Source organism: Magnolia sinica, chromosome 9, assembly GCF_029962835.1.
Source record: "Magnolia sinica isolate HGM2019 chromosome 9, MsV1, whole genome shotgun sequence".
NCBI lineage: Eukaryota > Viridiplantae > Streptophyta > Magnoliopsida > Magnoliales > Magnoliaceae > Magnolia > Magnolia sinica.
In genome coordinates this window covers 13436215-13451345 of record NC_080581.1, presented here as the reverse complement: position 1 = coordinate 13451345, position 15131 = coordinate 13436215, and the positions used below count along the sequence as shown (strand labels likewise).

The window sequence follows — 15131 nt, the reverse complement described above, 5'->3', positions numbered from 1 at the left end:
TACTTAGGGCAAGCTCGGAGTTTACTGATACTGAGAAACGAGTTGCAGAGTTGGAGACGCAGCTCGAAGGCACTCTGACTCGGGCCAGCATACTGTCGGGTGACTTGGGTCTTGCCAAAAAAGCTGTCAAGGATGCCCAGGCCGAGTGTGCCCGCGTAGTCTTGCTGCTGAAAGAAGCTCAGGAGGAGAGTCGGCGACTTTGTATAGCTCATGCTCCTTGCGAAGATAGGCTGAATCGGGTCAAGGCTGAGGCTGAGGCAGCCATTGAGTAGGCCAAAAATCAAGCCAAGCGGGCCAAAGACCAAGCCGTAAAGGTTTTCCTCGAGTCCCAAGAGTTTTCGGATGAGAAGGATCGCTTGTATTAGAGTGGGTACACAGTTTGTATCCAAATGATGAAGCAATCTTTTCCCAACCTTGATCTATCGGGATTCGATGATGATGCCCCTAGTTCTGAAGGTCCGGAGGCCGAGGCTGCCGAGTCTGCTGATGTTGTGGCTGTTATCGAGGTCGAGTCTGAGGCATCTCCAAAGGTTGCTCCAGTGGTGGTAGTAGCTGAGTCTGTACCACCTCCTGGGTTAGCTCCTGATGAACCTTGGAGCTTAATTTTTAGTACTCACACCAACATCCCATTTTTGGCACTCACGCCAGCTCTTTAAGTAGATCAAGTTTCAGAGTAAACTCGGGGGTATCTACAGCCGAGGAAGAAGCTCGCACGTTCCGGCCGATCTTTCTTTTGCTTTAACCTTTTTACTCTATCATTGTAATGCCAAAGCAAGATGTAACTCAATGTCACAAACATACTAATGAATGAATATACTTTGAGTTCCTTTTATTCATTTTGACTCAGTTTACATGATTCTCATCTTTGAGTCTTCTTACACATTCGATCAGTTGATCTAAGGGTAATATATCTTTAGATGCTCGGCATTCCAAGGGTGAGGTGGCAATTGCCCGGTTAGGTCTTCCATTCAATACGTTTCAAGTCGAATGGTGCTTGAGACAACATAGGGTTCTTCCCAATTGGGTCCCAGTGTGCCCGCGCCAACTTCCTTAGTATTGAGGAATGTTTTTAGGAGGACCATGTCACCGACTCGAAAACGTTTGACCTTGACTCGAGTATTGTAGAACCAAGCCACTTGTTGCTGCCGAGTTACCATTCGTAGTCGAGCTCTTTCCCTTTGTTCGTCCATGAGATCGAGTCCGAGGGTTAAGAGTTCTTCATTATCTTCTTCATTAAACGAACTGACTCGGGCTGAAGGCAACCCGATCTCAACTGGAGTGACAGCTTCTGAGTTATAAGCAATGGAGAAATGGGTTTCTCCTATAGCTGTTCGAGCCGTGGATCGGTATGCCCATAATATTTTTGGAAATTCTATAACCCATACTCCTTTGGCTCGGTTAAGCTTGGTTCAAAGATACTGTTTGATGATCTTATTGACCGCCTCAACCTGTCCATTCGTTTGAGGATGATGGGGCGATAAATACACATTTCTGATCCCGAGATTATTACACATCTCTTGATAGCTCCTATTGTCTAACTACTTCCTGTTGTCAAAAATAATGGTCCGGGGTATCCCAAACCGACAAACAATGTTTTTCCATACAAAGTCCATGATCTTCTGTTTGGTTATCTTAGCTAATGGCTCTGCCTCGGCCCACTTTGTGAAGTAGTCCACTGCTACGATAGCAAACTTAGTCTGGCTTTTTCCCATAGGAAGTGGCCCAATAATGTCAATTCCCCATTACACAAAGGGTCAATGACTGGTCATAAGAGTCAGCTCCTCCGGGGGTTGTCTCGGAATGGTCGCGAACCGTTGGCATTTGTCGCATCTTTGGACAAGCTTACGAGCGTCGTGCTGGATGGTCGGCCAGTAATATCCTGACGCAAGACCTTGTGTGCAAACGATCGCCCTCCTGAATGGTTTTCACATATCCCCTCGTGGATCTCTCGCAGTACGTAATCGACTTCATCGGGATTTAAGCATCGTAGCAGAATAACCCTTTTTATATAACATCCCGTTAAGTATGGTATAGCGGGAAGCTCTGATCTTCAATCGTCGAGCCTCGGCATGATCTTCAGGTAACTCTTCATTGTCGAGATATCGGACGATCGGATCGAGTAAGGTAGGTTTCAAATCAATTGTATGTACGGTTGGGTTAACCGGGTCAGTGATACTTGGCTTAGCAACGTATTCGATTGAAACGGACCTGGATATATCGTCTTCGTCGGCAGAGGTAAGCTTTGCTAGTAGATCGGCTTTGGTGTTTTTCGTCTGAGGGATCCGAGTGACGACACAAAGCTGAAAGCTGCCGATCAATTCTTTGGCTTTCTCCATGTATGCTTTTAGTTGTTCTTTTCGTGTTTGATACACGCTGGTAACTTGATTGACAACTAGTTGTGAATCGCTGAAGACGTTGAGATGCGTAATGCCCAAACTGGCCGCGAGTCGGAGGCCAAGCAATAAAGCTTCATATTATACTGTATTGTTTGAGGCTTGAAATCCAATTCTTAAGGCATACTGCATGCAGGTCTGATCGGGAGTTTTCAGGACGACTCCTGCCCCCCTTTCCTTAAAGTTGGAGGAGCCATCGACATACAGCTTCTAGGGGATTGGGATGGGTTCTGACTCGGGAGAAGCGGTCGTCGATTTATCAGTAGGCTCAGTAGCATGCTTAATCATTGGATTGGCTTGTGGTGTCACTTCAGTAATGAAGTTGGCCACGACTTGCCATTTGATTGCTACTCTCGGCTTGTACTGAATGTCGAATTCGCTCAGTTCAATCGCTCACTTCGTATGTCGGCCGAATGCTTCCGGTTTCTGTAGAATCTGATGCAGTGGTAGGTCGGTCATAACAACAATGGTATGAGCTTGGAAGTATGGCCGAAGTCGTCGCGACGAGACTACCAGGACTAAGGTCACTTTTTCTAGGAGCGGATACCTTATCTCTGCCGGTAATAGTGTTTTACTGACGTAATAGACCGGCAATTGCTTTCCTTCGTGTTCCCATATAAGAGCCGAGCTAGCCGTTGCCTCGGACACCGCGAGATACAACAGCAAAGTTTTCCCTGACTCGAGTTTCGATAAGAGAGGTGGAGATCTGAGATAAGATTTCAATTGCTGGAACGCAGCCTCGTACTCTTCTGTCCAATCCAACATTTGCCGCCCCTTCAGTTGTTTGAAGAATGGGATACATTTGTCAGTAGCTCAGGAAATGAAGCGGTTGAGTGCGGTTACTCGTCCGGTCAACCTTTGTATGTCTTTGATTGTTTTCAGAGACTCCATGTCGAGCAATGCCTTGATCTTCTCCGGATTTGCCTCAATCCCTTGTTGGCTAACCAGGAATCCGATGAACTTTCCCGAGCTCACGCCAAAGGCACACTTGCTCGGATTCAACTTCATTTGGAACTTGCGTAAGATCAGGAACATTTCTTCTAGATCGGCTATATGGTCGGCCGCATGTATACTTTTGACGAGCATGTCATCAATGTATACTTTCATAGTTCAGCCGATCTGCCAAGCAAACATTTTGTTCACTAATCTTTGATATGTCGCTCCAGCGCTTTTCAAACCAAACGGCATCACACGGTAACAATAAAGGCATTTGTCAGTGATAAAGGTAGTCTTAAATTTATCAGATTGATGCATTACAATTTGATTGTATCCAGAATGAGCATCCATAAAACTAAGAAGTTCGTGCCACACAGTGCTATTCACCAATTGATCGATCCTCAGAAGAGAAAAATTGTCCTTTGGGCAGGCTTTATTTAGGTCGGTATAGTCAATACGGACTCGCCATTTCCCACTAGCTTTCTTCACAAGTACAACATTAGCTACCCAGTCTGGGTAGTATATCTCTTCTATGAATTTGGCCTTGAGAAGCTTGCTGACCTCTTCTTCAATGATAGCGTACCTTTCAGGGTCGAGCGGGCGTCGCTTCTGTCGGATCGGCCGGTAAGTCGGATCGATGTTGAGTCGGTGAGTCATTACTAATGGGTCGATTCCTGACATGTCTTCATGGCTCCATGTAAATACATCAGCATATCATCGGAGCAGGGCTATCAAATTATCTTTCAGGGGAGATCGCAAAGACGAGCCAACTTGCACTGTTTTGGAGTCATCTGTCTCAACCAAAGGTACCGAGATAAGGTCTTCCATCGGTTGTCTATGTTCGTGGGTTTCAACCCGAGGATCCAGTGACTCGATCATGGATATCTCGGCTGGAGCTTTTACGGCTGTCGCGTAACAGCGTTTTGCATCTTACTGATCTCCTTTGACAACTCATACTCCCGACTCAATCGAGAATTTCATGGAGAGGTGGTATGTAGTTACCACTGCTTGGAGGAGACTCAGAGAAGGTCGGCCGAGTATAGCGTTGTAAACGGACAACTGATCGACTATCAGAAAGTCGACCATTACTGTCACCTGATGTGGAGGGTTTCCAGCTGTAAGTGGCAATGACATGATTCATTCTGGGAATGTCTGTCCTCCTGAGAACCCGATTAATAAGGTATGAACCGGCCGTAATGCCGATCGTTCAATACCCATTTTGTCGAACGCTTAAGTGAACAACACATCAGCAGACAATCTTGTATCGACGAGTATGCGGAACACCCTACGGTTCGCGATGGTGAGAGCGATGACCAATGCATCATCGTGGGGGTGATGAATACCCCGAGCATCTTCATCAGTGAATGAGATGCAGTATTTTTCCTTCTTCTTTTCTTTAAAAGGCCGAGCTATGATTAGGATCTCGGATTCGAGTCGACTGACTCGAAAGTCTAAAAAGGGGGAGAAGGATTATGCCGGCCTCTGCAACTCCCCTTTGAGGTGGTTCTTACTCACCCGGCAAAGGTGCTACTTGAGGTAAGGTCTTTGATCTTTGTCATCTTAAGCAGTTTCCCTTTTGTCTCGACGACTTAATTCTGACCTCAAGTTTTCTTTTTGCAATTTGCCTCTTGCGTACTTAGGGCAAGCTCGAAGTTTGCTGATACTGAGAAATGAGTTGCGGAGTTAGAGACGCAGCTCGAAGGCGCTCTGACTCGGGCCGGCATACTGTCGGGTGACTTGGGTCTTGCCAAAAAAGCTGTTGAGGATGCCCAGGCCGAGTGTGCCCGCGTAGTCTTGCTGCTGAAAGAAGCTCACGAGAAGAGTTTGCGACTTCGTATGGCTCATGCTCCTTGCGAAGATAGGCTGAATCGGGTCAAGGCTGAGGCCGATGCAACCATTGAGCAGGCCAAAGATCAAGCCAAGCAGGCCAAAGACCAAGCCGTAAAGGCTTTCCTCGAGTCCCAAGAGTTTTCAAATGGGAGGGATCGCTTGTATCAGAGTAGGTACATAGCTTGTATCCAGATGATGAAGTAATCTTTTTCCAACCTTGATTTATCAGGATTCGATGATGATGCGCTAGTTCTGAAGGTCTAGAGGCCAAGTCTGCTGATGCTACGGCTGGTATCGAGGTCAAGTCCGAGGCAGCCCCAGAGGTTGCTCCAAGTGGTGGTAGTAGCCGAGTCTGTACCACCTCCTAGGTTAGCTCCTGATGAACCTTGGAGCTTAATTTTTGGCACTCACAGCATTAGCTAAATCCAAAACTTCTGTGGCCTAAGAAGTTTTCAACGGCAAGTATTCAATCCCCACAGTTTCCTTTGGTGTGGTCCACTTGGAGTTTTGGATCTGCTTTTTTACTTTTTTACGCTCATGCCCTAAATTTGTCTCGCAAAGTGTATTGAAGGCATGAATAAAACACATACATCAGGATGGGACCCACATAACTTTGACACTTCCAGGTGTATTAAATGGTATTAGATGGGATGGTATTCATAATTCCGTTTAATACATCTTGTTGACAGGATTGGAATGATAGTTGAATAGGATGATGGAAGCATTTTGGGTTTGGGCCGGATTTCACCATTCCTCTTTGAGTATCCAGATCCATATGGGAAGGGTGAGGCCTCCACTCTTAAGTCCCAACTTGATGCTTACGTTTCATCTAAGCTATCCATCAGATTCTCCATTCCATTTTAGTCTTTAAATCCAAAAATAAAGTTGAAAATCCAAAAATAAAGTTGATTCTAATCTCAGGTGGGCCACACTTTTAGGTGTAAGGGTATTGAAAAACTCCAACGTAAATTACGGTCCTACGCATAGAATTTCAGAGTGGGTTTCTACTTGTGGGATTCATCATGAGGCAGTTATTAGATCCACACCATCCACCTCTTTAACTAGGTTATTTTAACCTCAGAGCCCAAACATCAAGCTGATTAAACCATCAGGTGGACCACACTACAGGTGACGGTGGGTTGGGAAGACCCACTCATGTCACTACTGGCACAGGTGGGGTGGGGTATCCCACTCGTGACCCCACTTTGATGTATATGATAAATCCACGCCGTACACCAGTTTCTCCATGTCATTTTAGAACATGGGCCAAAAAATGAGGCAGATCCGAGTTTCAGGTGGGCCGCACAGAGGGAAATGAACTCTTGTTGTTGAAACCTTTCAAGGCCCACTATGGAGTCCCTAATCATCTAAACCAGCCCAAGTAAGAGCCTATGAGACCCGCTTGAGCTAACCTACACGGTGAACAGATCAGATTGTCCAAAATGGGCGCACCTCAATAACACAAAAAATATATAATATAAAACATCACAGGGAGAAATGATTTATAAACGTGCAATCCACTCTTTTTCCAAACACGGCCCTGGAGAATATACTACACATGTAATCCATATATCTTTTCCAAATCCATCCATTTTAATACCACCTAATGCACATGTGACATGCCCAAACAGGCCCTAACTAGCTGGTTGGCGTTGGGATCAACAGCCAAACCGCGTCCAGGCAATACCTCGGGAACGGATAGCCTGTGACTCCGGGCAGAGAGATATACGGTGCTGCGTAGGGTCTACATAAATGTTCCTTATAAATCCACTCCGTCCATCGTTTTTTAAAGAACACATTGGAACATAAATATGAAAATCAGACAAATCCAAAATTCATGTGGGCCACACCAAATAAAACAATGGAAATGGAAATTCCACCGTTGAAACCTTACTGGATCTGACCAAGATGTTTATATGCCATCCAAACCGTTCATACGGTTACTACCACCCGGATAAATTACAGGCACAAATATCATCCTAATTAAAAAAACTTCTGTCACCCCAGGCGTTCAATCCCCACTGTTTCGTGTGCTATAGCTCACAAAAGTTTCGGATCTTCCTAATTTTTAAGATTCCTGCCCTATTGAGTTCTTGAAAAACAGGTGGACGGAGTGGATTTGTCATTAACATCATAGTGGACCCCACACAGCCTAATATCTCTGTGCCCGGGTCACAGGCAATCCGCTTCCCAAGACGTTGAATAAAAAGTCAAAATCGATATCTTCACGTTTGCCTACTCTGCATGACTAGAAAAATCGTACACATTCACACGTTTTGGAACGTGTAGGATGCATTCATACGACGTTGGACGGTTTAAAACACACGATTACAGAGACCGAACAATCCTAACGGTCCGAATATCATACGATGCATAGCGAATTCGCTTATAGCATATTTCTCCTTCCAACCGTCCTTTAATCCCACCAAACATACGAATGGAACCATCTCTTCATATTTCTTTCAGGGTGCAGCCGGGCCCACAAACTGGTCCGCACGTTAGTGTGGGATACAATTCCCTTTTATCTTTTAATAAGCCGAAGTATTGTCACTGTGGATAATATAACAATTTAGAGTACAAACTGCACATTAGAGAGTAATTTATAGCAATTGAATGGACAGCGACAAAAATCTCTTCTTTTATCATCCATACACATTATTCATGGAAAGTTTAAATAATTAATATTTTTTTTAAAAAATATTTTTATTAAAAAAAACATAATAATCATTCATAATTTTAAAATTAAAATCAAATAATATAACAAAATGAATTTGAACATTTACTTTAGTGTATAAATATCAAGGTTTTGTCGGTTACTTAGTGACTCATTAATCTTAAATTAAGGACCTTATATGACTCACCGGAAATATAACATACATCTATTTATATGTAACTGGAGATTTAAAAATTCGTACATTTCTAACAATGTGCATATCCTAATTTCATAAGTATTCTAAAGACGATCTCAATCTTTTTAAAAGCGGTCTCACTTATCACTCATATAAATAGATCTATCAAAGATAATTCTACTTCATCTCAGTAAAATCTGTTTATAGACCTAATAAGAGTTAGTACTCAGCCTCTTATACAATACAGAAACCATGCACTAGATTTTTAAGGATAAGACTTAATTTATTTATAATGCATGTTTCAGTCACATACTTAACTTATTTGTCCCTTTGAACCTAGCATATGTTTCAAAACTCAAGTAAAGTTGTCATCAAGAGTGAAAGTTATATTTTATGGATTTTAGTCTCATTCTTTTAGTGGTTCTTCTTATTTGATCTCTTAATAAATTTTTTATCAATGGTCTGAATCTCATACGTAGGGGTGTACATCGAGTCGAAGTGAGTCAAGCTGGCCTCGGCTCGACTCGGCTCGGCCATTTGCTGACCCCAGCTCTAACTCGGCTCGGCTCGGTCCTTGAGCCCGACTGGCCATCTCGGCTCGGTTCAGTCAGCAGCTGGGGCCAGTTCGAGTTGAGTTCGAGCCAAGATCAAGCTGAGTTCGCCTGTGCAGCATTTTCACAAATACATGAACTACACCTTCAATATCTCACTGTATGTAAAACAACAGCAAAGGTTTTACAAATATTTTATCAAACATTTTCTAAGCAACATAAGGATCAAGAAAAAAAAAAGGGGTATTTGTTTCATATACATACCTTGCCACCGGCCACACTTTCTTGAGTCATTTCATCAAACACTTGGTGAGCAACATCAATATCAAAATAACCGATTCACCGAATTAGTTCGATCCGAGTTCAATTCGTGTTGGGTTTGATCTCAGTCGAGTCGAGTCGAGTTGGGGCCAGCTCAAACTCGGCCCAAACTCATTTTCGAGCTCAAAAAATCAACTTGACTTGGCTTGAACTTAACTTCAAAACGAGTTGAAACTAGCTTTTTCGAGTTGAGTCCAGCGAGCTAACCGAGCTAGCTCGGTTATTGTACACCCCTGATCATACGATGCATAGTGAATTGGAACATCGCATATTTCTCCTTTCAACCGTCCTTTAATCCCACTAAACGTCTGATTGGAATCATCTGTACAGATTTCTTTCAGGTTACAGTGGGGCCCACAAAGTGGTCCGCACGTTTGTGTAAGATATAATTCCCTTTTAACTTTTAATAAGCCAAAGCATCGTACCTGGACAGCTGCCACCTCAGCATCGGAGATGGATAAATAGCTCCATCGTCCTTCATCAAACCCACATACCTCACATCTATCTCTCTCACACACCTCTCTCTCTCTCTACCTCTCTCTCCCTCCCTCGGTATTTTCTCCTCTTCATTTCTATTTGAGAAATGTTCACATATATCGTTGTATGGGAAACGTTTTATTGGTGGGCCAAACCATGATCGCCCGAAGCGAAAATTGGAACAATCCACTCATTCACACGTTGGATGAATGGTGGGCCCCTCAATGAATGGATCATCCTCGTTTTCGCTCCAGGTGATCTTTATGGTGGGACCCACCATTTTGAACAGCTCGGATGTTATTAACAAGCTCTGTATGCGTGATTTCTCTTGAGAATGTCTCAAGTCCAACGAGTTGGACTATACATTGCGGTCCACCCTGCGAATAACTTCCAAATTGTCTTGTGCTTACAAAATCTAACCCGTTCAATAGGTTGGCCTCATCAGGATCACATTGTGGGAGAAAATATCAGTATCTATTTATTCAGTGCATCACAATTGTATTTTTGATTTATCAATGGCTATGCATTGTTTTCTATGGTGTGGCCCACTGATATTTGCAATATGTGATTTTCATGGTGGGATCAACCTATTGGAAGGTCTAGATTTCTGCATGCACGTAATAGGTTGGAAGTTATCCAGTGGGTGTTTTCAATTGTATGTTGATGTTATTTATGAGAGAGGCTCTTCTAATTTCATCTGGTTACTTGGAAGGTCCATTAGATCGATCTGAACCGTTTATCTAGTCAAATACACATTTCGTGGCTAGTATGAAAAAAATCACACTGTTCGGGTGATCCAGTCCATCCCTGGTTTGGCTTTATTTATCTAGCCGTCCTTTTATCAAGCCATAGATGGAATGATTGGGTTTGCCCATCAAAAGTAATTCCTTCAGAATCATAGGCAATCCACGTTGTCCCCCATCAAATAGGTGTATCAAGTTGATGACTTGGCCTATTTTGGTGTAAATTATCTTGACCGTCCATATTAAAGGTAATTGATGACATGGATAAGATTGTCAAATCAGTGTGGTGTTTGCATGTAGCTCATGATATGTACGATGAATCCAATGAACGGTCTCGATCAGTGGATTGATTATCAAAGTATCCCCATACAAGTAGGAGCACTGTAACTTATAGCACTCACATAGGAGTTATTTTATTAGAACTGTATGATCCAATGGACAAGCTGTATGCCTAAACAATGCAAGTTGGTGGGCTTATAAGTGAAAGTGGCCATCAATCTGAACCGTCAATCAACGTGGAACCTCTTGGATTGATTTGATAATTCTCCTTGTCCGATCAATCATGAATCAACCACCTCAGGTTGGACCCAGACCGTCGGTTTTCTCAGTGGAATGGATTATACTATTTTTCTGTAATTGATTCATTCCCCATTGATCTACACCTTCCAACAGGTGGACCACCACTTGGATAGGCCACAGACTAAATTTTGCTTCGATTGGATGTTCATGATCATCCATTCAATGAACTTTGGTTTTGGGCGGCAGCCTATGACGTTATCAACCGTTCAATTGTGGATTTGGTGGGATATTATTTGGACGCTTAAAATCATCCTGTCCGTTTCATTTTCGAGCTATAGATAATCCGAGAGGTGACATACGGATTGGTCGGTTCAGATTGACTGGCACGCTTATGGATTTCATGCGTGAATGACATCCAACCCGTCCAACAGGCTCCTCCCTCCATGAAGATCAGCTAGCGCAAATGTAGGCCAATCCACTAATAAGCCTGGCGACGCATTCACCTTCATAAAAAATCAATGGTATGAAAATGTACTTTTGTGGCCCACCCAATGATCTGATCCGTCTGATTTTCATATAAGATAATCCTTATGGTGTGTCCAACCTTTTTCACGGATTGGATATTATTCATATGAAACATGTTGGCCAGAATAAAATGGCTGCATCATAACTTCCTATACAGCCGACGTATCTGACCATCTCTCAAATTCCTGGTCTTGGGTTGGGCTTTAACTGAAGAATATCCAAACTGGGACTGGGGCCATGCCCATCTATCAACATTTAATAAAAAGGGCCCAGGACAGGTACCCAACAGGCTGGCCCACCATTCTCTAGCCATTCTTAGACCTATCTAATATGCAGTGATCCACACCATACAGGTCCCAAGATGATCATCAACGTGAAGAGGTCCACCGTCGTGCGCCCCGCGGACGATACTCCGATCCGAACCGTCTGGCTCTCTAATGTAGACCTACTAGTGCCAAGATTGCACATCCTCAGCGTCTATTTCTACAGGCCCAATGGCTCATCTAACTTCTTTGATCCTCAAGTGCTCAAAGATGCACTGAGCAAGGCTCTGGTCCCATTCTATCCAATGGCTGGGAGGCTTCAGAAAGACGACAACGGTCGGATGGAGATCTACTGCAATGGAGAGGGTGCACTCTTCGTCGAGGCCGACACGGATGCAGTCCTAGATGACTTTGGAGACTTTGCACCCACCATGGAATTCAAGCGGCTCATCCCGCCCGTTGATTACTCTAAGGGCCTCTCATCCTTCCCTGTCTTTATAGCACAGGTAACAAATCTAGCTGCTTTGTTCTTTACTATAAATTTGTTAGAAATTGGACGGTCTGGATTTTAGAGAACTATATGCTGGACCACTCTTTGTTGCATCAGAGAACCTGGACACTTAATCAATCAATCTGGACTGTCCAATAGGTCTGGAACACTTCTCATGAGATGCCATGCAACAGTCAAACAGATCAGATTATCCAAACCAGCTATTCATCTGATGGTTACTATTGTTGGATGGGTCCTTCTTTTTCCTTGCTAGCCCGTGAAATGTGTGATGGACATCATGGACGGTTCAGATTGATCAATTGGATCATTAGGATGACTATGGAAAGCCTTCATAGTACTAATTCAATTATTTGAAGTGATTAGTTCTCTTCCATAATTTTTTCTTTTCTTTTATTCGAATGTTTTTTGGAAGGTGAGCAATAGCCTTAGAATGATCAGGAGCTCCGTGAGGCCCACCATGATGTGTGTATTTAATCTGCGTTGTTAATCAAAATTTATAGATTATTTTAAAAAATGAGTCAAAAAATGAGTCAATCAAAGCTTCAAGTGGATCTCGAAATGGGAATTAAAACTCATACTATTAAAAACATATGGGGGGCATGAAAGTTTTGGATCAATCTAAAATTTATGTTTCCCTTCATCCATATTATTTTGACCTTATGTACAAATCGAATGAATAAGGGTCTTACGATGGTTTCAATGGTGGCCCTCATTATCACTACTGCTTCATGTTGTGTGCTCCACTTTAGCATTAGATTCACTTCATTTTTTGTCTTATGTCTTTAAAAAATTCAAAAAAAAACAAATGGATGAACAACATAAATAAATCTTATAAATTGTTACAGGCCTCACAGTGTCTCTACTCAAAGCAATAAAGCAAAAAGAAATAAAAATAAACCAAAGCTTACTTTATTGAGATGCCATTGTTGTAAGCTTGATGTTGTAGTTTTTACACAATAAGAAGCATGAGATGGGAATAAAGCTTCGTAGTATGGTGATCTCAATTTAACTAAAGCATTGTATATGTATCACAGTTGTAACACACCACCCATTTAAGATGTATCACAATTGAGTGAGGTCCACTGGTACTCCTAATCACACTATCTAACTCTTAAGACAATTCAGATCGTTGATCTATAAAACTTACTTCATAGAATACTTAAACCTAAGCAAGGAAGGAAAAAAAATAAAAGTATGCCCCGCTCCCCCCTCCCCCCCCCTCTGCAAACATTGCGAACAAATGATTCGAATAAATGTTGGAAGAACCCTAAAAGTGTGTACATAGTTATATGGTGCAATCAGATTTTTGAATCTACTCCATTCATTTTCATAACCTTCTTGATGTGATTGTAGACTGTACCTGATTTACTGATTCACGCATCTAGAAACGAATTGAAAAAAGTAATTTAAAACATTCACATTCAACATGATGTGGACAGTGGACCATCTTATTCCTTGGTCCGCATATAGTAAAATTTCACTGTAAGACCCACTTAGATGAATCTGCCTGGTCTCCATCTTCATCATATAAGTTTTTAAAATTTTTAAATCTACACCGTCCAATAATTCAAAAGGGCATTCTTGTCATTAATTAAAAATTAAATAATTAATCTGATATCTGTTAGGACCTGTTTGTTTTAAAATTACTTCTATCACCCGATTTTTGGTATAATGAGAATTTTCATCAGTCAAAAGAATTTTTATTTTTATTTTTTTCAATTCTCAGGTAACGAATTTCAAATGCGGCGGCGTATCGCTTGGTGTCGGTACAATACACACGGTCGCAGATGGATCCAGTGGCCTACATTTCATCAATCATTGGTCAGATGTGGCCCGCGGGCTTGATCTCACCATCCAACCGTTCATCGACCGGACCCAGCTATGTGCACGTGACCCACCAACCCCATTGTTCCCCCACGTAGAGTACCAATCCCCTCCTTCAATGGACGGCCCAGAATCCCTGAAACCTGAAACCAGCCCCATCGTGTCCCTCTTCAAGATCACACGTGATCAGCTCAATCTTCTCAAGTCCAAATCCAATGATGGGCCCCACCATGTCGTGAAATACAGCTCCTACGAGTTACTAGCCGGACACGTGTGGCAATGCGTGTGTAAGGCACGCAATCTTCCGGAAGATCAGAAAACTAAGATGTCGATCGTGACCGATGGACGGACCCGCCTCAGTCCACCGCTCCCGATGGGCTACTTCGGCAATGGAATCTTTGCCGCAACGCCAATCGCGACCGCAGGCGAGCTCATGTCGGGCCCACTAATTCATGCGGCTGGGATAATAAAGGGTGCATTGGCACGGATGGATGACGTGTATCTTAGATCAGCGTTGGATTTCTTGGAAGTGCAGCCAGATCTATCTGCGCTTGTTCGTGGGCCCAGGACATTCGGGTGCCCGAATCTCGGTATCATTAGCTGGGCCCGACTGCCGATACATGATGCGGATTTTGGGTGGGGCCGACCTATGTTTATGGGACCCGGTGGGGTCGGGTATGAAGGTATGGCTTTCGTGCTCCCGAGCCCTACCGATGATGGTAGCCTTTCGTTGGCTATATCATTGCAAGCTGACCATATGGTCCACTTCAAGAAGCATTTGTATGACTTTTAGAGGCCGATACGTTACATCCGAAACGTAAATGTTTCGGTCCGATATTTCGGTCATTTGCTGATCTTTTTTCTTGTTTTCTCTTTTGTTGTGTTGTGATGTAACGGCCCAAAGATGCCGTTTGTGGTTGTTGAATGTGAAAATCTATCCTTGTTTTTTTGCTTTTCTTGCATTCTTTGTGGAATTTCGAATCACATGGACAGTTCATTTATTGGGCCCCACTGTGGATGGGCCATGATTTAAGACCAACCCATATGGAATGATACTAATGGTTGAGGGTGATTTGTGATGATTGAAAATGGCCGGATCCAATGGTACGTACTCGTGGGGCAAAAGTCCTTTGATTCCGGTGTAATTTTTTAGTATAGAACTGATATACCATCCACTTTTTTTCATTTGACCTGAGCAAAATCTGCCTAAGTAAACTAGATCTTTACCGTACGGATAAACCTATGAAAACAAAAATATTCTTACTTTTTTCAGCTGCTTTATTTAAATATCATGGGTATTTTTATCCAAAGTTCTCTTTCCATATCTATTTCGGGCGTTGAAAAAAAAAAAAACATACAAGAAAAGAGTCTACAGTGCTAATTTTTTCT

The 15131-nt window shown here is 42.9% G+C and overlaps 1 protein-coding gene across 1 annotated transcript; it reads left to right on the top strand.

The window, feature by feature from the left end:
• The first annotated feature begins 11505 nt into the window (after window positions 1–11505).
• LOC131256145 (shikimate O-hydroxycinnamoyltransferase-like) lies at window positions 11506–14686 on the top strand. The gene is made up of 2 exons (XM_058257194.1): window positions 11506–11913; window positions 13645–14686. Exons 1-2 carry the CDS (start codon window positions 11506–11508, stop codon window positions 14533–14535), a joined length of 1299 nt encoding a protein of 432 aa, XP_058113177.1. The 3' UTR covers window positions 14536–14686.
• The last annotated feature ends 445 nt before the right edge of the window (window positions 14687–15131 follow it).

Coding starts and splice junctions, on each gene's coding strand:
- LOC131256145 (XM_058257194.1), top strand. CDS start 11,506: ATGATCATCAACGTGAAGAGGTCCACCGTCGTGCGCCCCGCGGACGAT. Junction 11,914..13,644: donor TCCCTGTCTTTATAGCACAG/GTAACAAATCTA, acceptor TTCAATTCTCAG/GTAACGAATTTCAAATGCGG.